This window comes from Pyxicephalus adspersus, chromosome 6 (genome assembly GCF_032062135.1).
Source record: "Pyxicephalus adspersus chromosome 6, UCB_Pads_2.0, whole genome shotgun sequence".
In the NCBI taxonomy this organism is placed as follows: Eukaryota; Metazoa; Chordata; class Amphibia; order Anura; family Pyxicephalidae; genus Pyxicephalus; species Pyxicephalus adspersus.
In genome coordinates this window covers 7,494,246-7,505,931 of record NC_092863.1, presented here as the reverse complement: position 1 = coordinate 7,505,931, position 11,686 = coordinate 7,494,246, and the positions used below count along the sequence as shown (strand labels likewise).

The 11,686-nt window shown below is 39.0% G+C and overlaps 1 protein-coding gene across 1 annotated transcript in view; it reads right to left on the bottom strand.

The window, feature by feature from the left end:
• Positions 1-6,167: 6,167 nt before the first annotated feature.
• Positions 6,168-11,686, bottom strand: part of KCNQ2 (potassium voltage-gated channel subfamily Q member 2) — a 54,447-nt gene continuing 48,928 nt past the window's right edge. The window contains exons 15-16 of the mRNA XM_072413661.1: positions 10,062-10,185; positions 6,168-9,754 (exon numbers count right to left, since the gene is read on the bottom strand). Coding sequence (XP_072269762.1) covers positions 9,029-9,754; positions 10,062-10,185 — 850 coding nt within the window. The 3' untranslated portion in view covers positions 6,168-9,028. The remainder of the gene's footprint in view (positions 9,755-10,061; positions 10,186-11,686) is intronic.

Genomic DNA, 11,686 nt, shown 5'->3' with positions numbered 1-11,686 from the left:
CCATGGACCGAAAGAGGCGGGGGGTCCACAACCTAATGTGATGCCCACATATGTTACAGGCCTGTGGGGGCCTGGGACTGGAGCAGACTGGTGGGTTGTCCATGGCCTCCAAGCTTTCACTCAGCGATTTGAGCTCGAGTCTACTGTGCTTTGATGTAGTTGCCCTCAGAGTATACATTGCTTCTGTGGTATGGCCCGCAGGGTCTGCATGGAATGGCCCTTGGAACTACAGCACTTTTCTGGTATTGCACTCGAGGTCTGCAGCACTTTGGTGGGTTTGAACTGGAGTCTACAGCGCCCTGGTCAACACTCTTATCCACTGAGCTACTCACTTCCGCTCAACAACTCATGTGTTCCTTCTACTATTTCAAGAGTAAAATGTTACCTGAAATTCAGAAGACTAAAATGAGATTTGAACCGGCAAACCCAAAATCAATACTAATCTATAGGTTGATTACTAAACCACTGGGCCAACCAGCCTTTTGTAAGGGGAATCAATTGATAAAGACTCAGTATGTGAAATGCTGATTACATATTTAAATAGATGAATTGAACCACAAAAACCTTTGCCAGGCTGTTAATGCCCTAAACCAAGGCAAAGCTTTTGGTCTTGGGGTTTAGAAGCCAGTCTCTTGAACATTTAAGCTGTGTGAAAAATGGGACTAAAAACTTCTCAAATATTTTCATTCTGTGTTGTAACTTGCAAAATGTTGGCTTGCCCTCATTACAAATTATGTAAGAAGAATGTAAACTCTAACTTGTAACCTGGAGGACCCCACGGGTATATTGGCTGGCTATTGAACCAATGCGCCATAGCAAAATTCCTTACTAATGTGTTAGTGCTGAAATATGCTTGATTCATTTATGGAGTTATTCACCTCTGCTCGTTACCTAATGTGCATTGGGTCATCACTCGACTCCTAATAGCGTGGTAATGTGATTCCATCATCGCTCTCATTTATGGTATCATTACCAATATTCGTGAGCTCTTAAAACGCCACAACTACAAGTAAATAAAAAGATCACTGATCTAATGATTTTGATGTGCTTGTCCTCCTATTACACATAATTACCAGATAATCTGAAGATTATCACCGGATGATTCGTTTTCCTTGCTGGAACTTTTTATGGAGGCCATATTTTAACAAGCTGATTTTACCCAGGTCAGGTCAGTATAAAGGAGGACAGCCCTTAAGCTGCGTACACACTTCCAATTTTTATCGTTCAAAATGAACGACGAACGATCGATTGGGCAAAAATCGTTCGTAAAAAAAGTAACCAACGACGCCAACGAACGAGGAAAGTCGTTGGAAACGAACGACCGGACCGGCGGATCGGATTGGACGACGATCGTTGAACATCGTTCGTGTGTACGATCGTTCGTTGATCGTCCATGGTCTGAGCATGCGTAATGAACGAACGTTCGTTCACTTTCCTGTCTAGTTCCTCTATCGCTCAAACGATCGTATCTATTGTGTGTACAATATCTACGAACGATCGTGTCGTTATCTCTATGTGCAGGATCGCTGCTATACGATCGTTCGTAGATATCGTGCAGGGTCGTTCGTTTAACAACGATAATAATTGGAAGTGTGTACGTAGCTTTATTCCTAATGAGCTCTGCCATAAGATGTGGCAGCGGAGATGAAAGAAGTGGATTCATTCTAGACTTGTGCAAAGGTAACGCTAACAGTAGGGCCAGTCATAAAAATTGTAAATTTTTGGTAAATTTGCTGATGACTTTAGTGATCAAACCTGTGATTTTTGTTGTGGTGAATTTTTAAAGTTACCATTGTGCTTCCCTCAACTGAAAAATTCTGAATGAGTAATTTTATTTAACACCTGAATTCTGTTAAAGCTATGATATGTGCAAGTCAGTGGACTGAAAAGGTGACTTGGAATTATAAAGAAAATTATTTCATGGGGTCCCAGGTTTTGCAGGTGCCAGTATAGGCAGAGATTTGGTACAGAGCAGAAATGTAACATATTAGCCATCATTAATCCAGGATGAAAATCTATTATATATGGTGTTATAATGCAACTTAACATGAGTACAAGATGCCTTCAATTTTCTTCTACATATGGAAAATCTAGCAGTATTAGGCATCTCTCAACACCTTTTGGGTGCCTTTTCATTTGAATGGGCTGCTTTGATACACCACACCAGAATAGACAAATGTAAACCCGTTGATTTGCCAAGCCAGCAAGGTGGCAGTCCGGAATTCATGTTTCATGTATTCCTAGCTCTTACCATCCTATGACACTTTTTTCTCACTGGTTCCAATAACCCTTCTTTAGTTTGAAATATAGAATTTATAAATTGAACCATTTTAAAGAATTGTTAGAAGTTAGAGGGCTGAAGCACCTTTCTCCTAAAGTTCTCAGGAACTGTACAGCTTGGGTTCCATGATCTGAACACCAACTATGACTACTATGAGGGGGTCAAGTTTGGAAAATGCGACAGCAGGAGAGGAAACACAAAGTTGCATGGAAACACCCCCAAATCTAAAAATATTTGAGGGTGACTGCAAATAGCTGTTTAAAGCACTCCTACCATAAAAGTTGACAGCCTGGTAAAAAAAAAAAAATCATAGATTCTGGTATTCATAGAGCTTTAATGCCAGGTATTCTATAAAGCGGATAGTTTTGGGAAGGATTAAAACTCACATTGAGTTATTCTGCTAACATTTCTCATCAATTCCTGCTGTACTGACAACAATTTTACTGGACAGAAAAAATGTTAAAGTTTTTCACGGGACATTGTTTCATTTTCCAGTCTAGTTTTGTACACTATGGAACCCCTTAGGCATCAAAAATCTTTCAGAAGTGATAACGGTGTAATCTCTAATAAATAGATTGGCTGTGTTCACACATTTTATATTTCTATTTACATTAAAAAGGAGCAGTCCACCAAAGCAAGGACAATTCAGAAGGAGAGAGGGAGTAAATTTGCAAGGACATAATTAGAGAACAGATTTTCTTTATCACCGCCCCCCCGCTGGTTTGAATAAAGGCAGGACGCACAATAAATTGTATAAATAAGTTTAATGACATCCTGTCAATGTACAGTATTTCCATAGCAGCCTCTCTTTCCATGGAAAGGCACTCAGCAAGGCTGAACAACCTTTATTTATAGAGAAAAATGATCAAAACCTGCTTCGAAAAACTGCTGGCAGGGATGAGATCCAACATGTTCATTTGTGCTACCAACACTCTAACTCATTGTTAACTTGTGCAGAAATGACAACCATTTTGTGTTTCCTACTGCCACCAACCCCTTTGTCTTTTTTAGCAGGAATCTGAAACTTTCACATGATCAGTACCTGTGGGCAACAAAGATAACTTTTTTTTGACACATGTTGATAATGCCATCAGAGCGAGGTATGGCATCTGCCAGGGTAAACGTTTCATCACATCTAGATTTGTCACCTCATCATTCTAATGGTTCAAGTCTATCTGAAGCCAAATGTTTTTTTTAATAGAGTGTCAAGCACTGGGTAGAGTTATATCTACACCACCGCCAATTCTGAAACGTTGTATAATAGCTATGGCTTCCTAGAAAATAATCACATCCATCACTTCTGGAAGAGTTGAATGGCTGGGGTGGTGCACTGCAGTTTTTCCGCCAAGCCCTATAATACCACACACTAGAATACTAAGCGGAAAGGCAGTTTCTTTGCATAGGAGAAAAGATCTTAGAAATGGAGGTCAGGATAGTGAGTATAAACATGCTTTCTTTGAAGGTCCTGCTTTCTAATAGTCAACACTGACCTCTCCAATGGGTTCCAAATGCAAAATTCATCTTAAAGAACTCTGACCACTACAGAGTCGTTAGCATCCAACATAATCATGGCTGTGTTAGAAGCCTGGTCCCCCGACTCGGCTCTGTGATTTGGTCTGCTGGTCATTTCTTGGCCACACCATGCAAAGCAGGGAGGTATCTGACACACCGAGAATTGTTGGATTCTAAAGGTGTTGTAGGTCATTATTCTGCAAGAGTGCAAAGTTAGGACTTGCTGCCTGTAGATATTGGGGTACAGAATGTGAAAAAACACGTTGGGCTTTAGATATACTCAAAGGGTTATATTACCATGGTGTCTGTGGTTAAAAAAGACTCTCTTAAATCTTGCCTGGGTATTCTATGCTGAATTGTGCTTGGCACAGGAAGAGGTAATGACACCAAACTGAAGTTTTATACCTTCAGGGTGCATTGTTAATCCCTTCTGGGAATAAAGCAAATGTATAACCACTGCAAAATTTATAGGGGTTGGATTTATTGGCCACAGATCTGCTTTACAGTTTGATCACCACAACATGGAAAGCTTCTGGGATTACCTAATTTTATTTATATTAATGTACACAGAGAAAACTGCTTCACATTTTCAGTGTACCATGCTGTGCTTTTTCCTTAGGTATATGCACCTTTTGAAGGCTTTATCCATTCATTAAACTTCCAGATAAGCTGTCCCTTGGCAAAAGAGCAAGTGGCCTCTAAGAACTTTTTAATTGCATATTGTTGCATTCTCCAATACAAGCAAAGCCCATAAAAACAAGATAAAAAAACGAACCCATTCACATACATTAGAGAAATCTGCTGAAATTTACATGTTCTAACCTTCATTTTGACATTAAAGTTTTATCGAAAATGTGATTCTAAAATATAGGTCAACAGAATCAACAATTAGCATGAAAGCGGCCTGATGGGATTCCCAAAATTACAGCCAATGAAGTATTACAGGCAAACTCTGGTGTCTACATCTTCTACCTACCCCCTCTATTACAACGCAGTATTCTCTGTCAGACTACAGCACTCAATAGTTTTGAGAATGTTCTTGTTTGATCCCTACATCACAGGGGTCAGAGGAAGGTTCCAACATACAGGGACAGGGACAAATCAGAACAGTGCTCAAACTAAGGAAAAGTTGGCGGCATATAATCCTGGAGGAGTGATTAGTTTACCTCTTTTCTTGCAATTCATTTTAGCTGTATTTTTTTCTTGGGTCTCTAATACCTGCATCTTATTTCAATGAAACCTCAAAAAAAATCTGCATTCCTGAATCATATTGAATCATCTTAGGTCTTACAGTTGTCACTCAAGTCCTGTGTGCAGAAATGTGTCAAATATCAGAAGGATGTAACTTGTCTTAACTATGGCATTCTCATTCTAAACAGTGTGTGATGTCAAGCAGTTGAGAGGACAGCATCATCATCAAACTTTAGCTGACTTCCATTTGACGTACCAGGCTCAGATTACGTAGGTATAACTACATATTTCATAGGTAGAACAATTTTATTAAGTTAATACTGAATATTAAGATTTTATAAAAAAAACAGTCCCAGCTGACTCAACTAAAGCACATTCACAATGCAATTTGTAAATATTTTATTGGTATGACAGTCGGCTCTAAAAAGTAAGGTGAAAAATATTTCCAAATGCTTCAATATAGGAGGTGCAAGCATACGCCAGTCCTTGACGTCCTCAAGAGACGATTTGACTAGATGCAAATTTGATAAATGCATGGAGATGTCCTTGAAGGTGTACATAAATAGGTGCACAGACTAAGACCTAGAGGGTCTTTTTTATCCAAATATCTAAAGAAACCATCTCAGACAGCCAATCACAGCAGGTTATGCTATACCGGGAGGCTTTAATGAAGAATTGGATTTGCGTAGTTTGGATCAGTGCCTAAATGTGACCGTTCTTTCCTCAGATGTTCTAATAAACAAGACCCTGATATGAATTTCCCTTCTCTTCAAAACAAATTACAATCCAAACTGCACACAGATGATTAATGCAAATTAGTTTCAATCATTCCCCATAAAGAATATTCCCCTTTTGCAGACAAACAAATTGCACAGCAACCTAGTCCGGCTTTAAAAAAGTCAATAATTTTTTTTTTGCCTGCCTTTAACCACTTCCCTGCCATGGAAGCTAGCACAGAGCTATGTAGATGTTGCATGCGATTCAGGCAGTTGTTCGGTTAAGGCGGAATATTCACAATGCATAACAGAAAGGGAGGGGTACAGCGTAACATTGAGCCATTGTGACTGCCATGCACAAGGTGCAGAAAAAACCTAAGATGCAGCATTGGTGCAAATGCCTTGACCCTCTCCATACCTTAGTGGGCCATTCATATGGGCCTGGTGTCAGACCCCATTACAGAACCTTAATAAGGCAGTTATGTAAACAGTTTCTTTGGAGAGAATAAGTGCAACTTAAAGCCAAGGCTGTAATGCAAAAAAAAAATTCCAGGCAAAGCCAGTGGGCCAGCGGTTTGTTGGGGGCAGCCAAAGCAGAGGTGGCTGGTGAAGGGAGTCTGGGAGTCCCAATAATTTTATAAAAAGTTCATCACTGTCTCCCAGCTACCACTTGAATCCAAATGCTAGAAAGTAGTAAATACAAAGCATTCTGAAGCCCATTGTAACTCTTCCTGAGCTTTGTAACCAGAAGGTTTGTCATCGCCATTCCATCCTACTGAATAATCCTCGGGCATTGAAAGGTGCAACCACATCATTAAACCTTTCTACAATGTTCTGTACAGATTGCTACTATCACAGCAACAAGTGTGGAAAGAGATTATTAATCAAATTTAATAATTGTAGATTAATGTTAAAAAAGTCCCAATATTCTTAGCTCTTTTTTCAATTTTCTGCAACTTTTGCACCAGTTCAAAACTTAAATGTCTTCTTTCAACTTTGTCCTTAAAGCATTAGCCGTTTGTCAGCCTGCTTGGAAACTTCCTCAACAGTTGTTACATTTTTTTTAATCATTTTTAAACTTGTTCCTTACATAAAAAAATTGACATTGTTATCACCACATTACAAATGTCAAGCTGCTAGTGAAGAATAGTAACTGTTTTATTACTTTGCATGCACTTTGAGTTTCTGTCTATGGTTAAAGAGCATTCTCAATGTCCTTGTCTATTCTTGCATTTAGAAAAGATTCTTATATATATTTTTTTTAAATCAAGGCCACGCAAAATGTTATGCTATTTAATAAGCAACAGACTTGAAATATGTTTAGTGACCAACACATGCAATACTATTTGCATGTCCATTATATTTGTAAAATATATTCAATACATTAAGGTATTAAATTCACAGCAAAAAAGGTGTTGCATTTACAACACAATTCCCAATTCTCTATACATGAGCGGACATCCATCTCATTTACTAATAAAGCAATTTTTGCTTGTTCGTCTGTTAACAAAACAGGCCAAAAAGTCTTACAATTCTTTTATCTTAAAGTTACCCAGGCATGTACACATTCTTTGCATATATCATTAAAAAAGCCCTCCTTTATCTATTGCCTTTCCTTGGGGGTCGTATGTATGGCAAAATTATGTACAAGTTACAAAGTAGTTATTATTAGGAAACGGCATATAGTAAAAATATTTACTTATCTAAATTTTTGAAGTTGTCACTAGCACCCCCCACCCACTTCCCCAAACCACGGAATAATATAAGGCAACTGAGTGCATTTGTATATACATTTCCATAGTTTAAATATAACTTAAACAGTTGGCATGCTGTGGTCGGAGTTGGCTTTTTTTTCATGCAAAAGGCATCAGGGCTAACAAAAAAGAAGCACCAAAATGACCACAAATTCAGTCAATACACCAACGTACTATAGGTGTCATTGGCAGCTTATAAAAAGAGTTCATTTGGTAAAAAAAAGATTATTTATCATTCTTAGGTTCCCCAGTTTTCTAAAGAAATTTTTATATAAAGATTTTTTAATATTTGCACACTTAAAAATGATCTTTGGAGGTTCCTATTTTACTGTATACAGAAAAAGGGTCCATGATAGCTAATGAGGGTTTCAGGATTTAACAGCCTCAAAAGGCAAACAAAATATTAATACGAATAGCTATTTACATTCTGAAAGTGTATCTGGTAGGGGTTCAGCATCCAAATGGAGATTGGTGGTCTACATCTTGCTTTTGCTTCTTTAGTCTAACTTTGTGCAGCTACTTCTTGGAAGTAGTCTTCTTCCATCTAAGTAAATAGGGCTCCGAGCTGCACGCTGAATTCTATTATAAAACAACTCAACCTAGGATCTAAGGAAGACAGCAAGAAAAACAAAAAGGCATTTTATGAATTTGTGCTAACTGCAAATCCCAATATTACAAAATAATGTATGAATTGTGTTTTAATGTATTTAAAATTGTGCAAGACTCCGGGAAGGTGTGTGAGGTTTTCAAACCTCCTTATATAAAGTAAAATAAAGGATGGTGAGGATGGTTTATGTACAAACAGGATATTCCACTGCCATATCTAAACATGTCCAAAAGAGACTTTATGTCCACAAAGTGGAGAATTATAGAATAAATAGTGCTCAGTACATTAAAGGATCAAAGTATGTACATTTCTAAAATGTGTAGGTTAAAATTGAGATTTGTAGACAGCTGTACAATGATGGAATATGTTCCAACCACACAGAACAGGGGAAAAAGGTTGTAGGTACTATGTGTAAACAAGGAATATGGGATACCTAATAGGTCAACAAAAATAACTTAACGTTAAGCCAAAAAATTTATAGCGAATGGTCCTAATGTATTACGCTGAAATAACACCCAAGGTAAAAAAAAAAATTGTTCATGATGTGGACCATTGGACAATCTTTTTATAAATCTTTCTAGCATGCCTCTGGCTTGCTCTAGGTATCATTGCAGCTTAAATCGGGCCCATAGAGATTCCTGGATTTTGGTTCAACACGAAGTGGGGACTGTAGTGTATGTAGTCTTAAACTTTTTCACAATTTTTAAATGACCTTTTACCAGTTTACCACTTTCCTGTGACTTTCTTCACCAAGCCAATTTTTTATTGGGCAATAACTTGCCTTGGTCAAAATCTAGATACAAGTGTTTGCCACAAAAAGATCTTTCACACATTTGCTACCAAAATCCATGGATGTGGTTGCACCTTTGGAAGAGGAAGTAGATGAAGAGACCCTTATCCTGGGCGCATTACACTGATGGCTCGTTGCCAGTATCTACAGAGGTCCCAAAGAATTGCAGGCATTAGTCTATTTCCCAGTTGGCCATCCCATTTCCCCATAAGGTCCTTCCCCAGTGGCTGACCTAGGAGGCGGGCCACAAGGAGTACAGAGGTCGGAGTCTGTGTCAGACTCACCCTCAGCAATGTAAGGACGGACCTTGCCGATGGGGCCAGGACCTGCCACTGCCCCATTGTTCAAAACCTCAAGGTTTTCCTTTGACTGGGAGATACTGAAACCACTGAAAGAACGCTCCAACTCTTCATGGTCCACAGACGGAATAGATATAGAGGTATCGCTATCTCTCAGGGCTGCGGTGTCTCGATTTTTCACAGATCCTTCTTCACCGGTTCCATGTCTGCTCCCTCCATAAGCAGAAAGTGAACGCTCGTGTGATGGGGGAGGAGGAATCCTTACCATGTTGCTGGGATCACCAACTGGAGATGAACCATGACTGTGTCGGTGGTATGGCTGTTGTTGTTGCCACGAGGTGGATGGCGGGCAGTAGGGGGTAGACATTCCCTGGGTAGGGGGAGCACTAAAGTTTTTTTGGCCCACTGAGCTTGTGGAGCGAATGATCTTGGTGATACAACTGTTCTTATCCGCAGGATCACGGCTGTCTTCTGGACTATGATATGGAGGAGCTGGTTCACGGTCCTTGGCTCCAAAGTAAGCCTCTGTTTCCGAAGGGGGAATTCCCATTCTCTGCATGTAGATATTTACCAGAAAATCCAACTTCTTTTCCATTGAAAGCACCTGCAATAAATCACAGTGGTTAATTATTTCCAGTAACTCTGCCAATGTTCAGTGCAACTTTGTCAAAGCTTGCAAGCATACAAGCTGTATCATTTATTCTTTGTTGTGCACAGCAAAGTAATGTATTCCATTAAAACCAACCCAAGCAACTTTGCTTTGGGGGAGCAGATAAATACAATTATTTGTGTATTAAAACCTATTTGGTGAACAGTTTAATTGCCCCTATTTAAATAAGGGATCACATGATCAGGATCTACAAAAACAACTCTGCTCTTTCATTGACAAACCACCAGTCAAAGGAGCTTACCTGCTTCTCCACTTTGCCCAAACGGCCCATCATGCTAGGATCTTCTGGTATTTCTGGCTCTGTTCCACCCTTAGTTCTATCCTTTTCAGTGATGGAACCTCCTCTTCCAACAATCTGGTCCACCCTACAGAGAGCACACACAAAAAAAAAAAAAAACACCAAAGAAAACCCAAAAATTAGTTACTTGTGTAGTTTGATTTTCTCCTGTCCCACTGAGTCAAGAGAAGCTTCTCTTCTCTCACAGAGAGACAGCTATGACCTCAAACCAAGCATTAGCAGATCCCTCTATGCTAAAAGCCACTACACCAAGTCTACAAAGGCCTTAGCATTTACTCTAACTGGACAAAGCCCAATGCCCAGTAAAATAAAACTTAAAGATTCAGGCAGCTATGGAGGAGTCCCACAAGAGTTCAGTTCTTACCAACATTAACAAAAATGTATTGAAAAATTTTTTACAATAACCATTTAAGTGCTGCATACTAGTAAAGTTTAAACACCTGATTTTAGAAGGCAATTTGTGACAATTTTGACCAGACCTTACAAACGTCAATTATTTTTATCAATCAGTATTATCATAAAGTTGTTGTGAAGAGTTGTGAAGTTCTAGCACCTATTTATGAACGTAGCTTGGAGAACTAGATATGAATAATGCTGTAACTCTTGTGCAACTCCTCCAATTGCCATTCTAGACAGCATCATCAACATCAAAAACATTCCCCCAATCTCTTTTCTACAACATGTCTGTCTCACAATTATATGCAGAGAGGCTCCCACAAGCTGGCATGACATGTGATGGGGACACGTGCACTTAATGATGGGTGGGTAGGGGTCCAAGGTTAAAAAAAGGACAAAGACAGACACAGTGACAGCAAAGAGGATGAGGTGGGACCAGGATACTGCAAGGCAAAAAAGCAACAGACTATGAGAAAGCCTGCTCTACAGGCCTCCAATTCACTAATCTCTAATAGAATAAAGAGGAAAGTCTTTCATCAAAGACAATTTGGTTATCTATGGGTCATAAGTAACCAAAGCAAATCAGTGTTCCACTTGGCTGCTGACAATAACCTCATTAGATTCTCTACCAGGGAATGTTTCAGTGAATGTCAGATTCACTGAAACATAAATCCCATAGTGCTTTTAAAGAGAGAGACATGAGTATTGCACATATATTTTTTATTTTGCCCACACAAACTGAAAAATGATTGTTGCAGCTAAATTGTGTTTAAATTTATTCTCAATCCTTCTTCAACCCTACCATAATGTCATCAATACATGTCCAAAACAAAAACACCCCTACAGCTAAACTACAGATTCTAAATCTGAATGCACAAACCAATAAAGGACCTGCACTTCACAAGGTTTAAACCTCTCATTTTATACCTGATGGAGAGATGTGGGCTTGTATCAGATCATGTTTTTTAACACTCAACCTATGAAAAAGAGCTTTTTCTACATTCAGCCGAAGGGCATCTGCAACAAAAGTGGACTTCGGAATAGCAAAAATAATCTAGATATTCCTATTGTAATAATCAAATCCAATGAGTGTTTGAAGAAGTCAATGCCTTATTATCCTGTGCTATTCCAAGGTCCAATTGCAACCGACCTACTGTGCCAACAATCCAAAG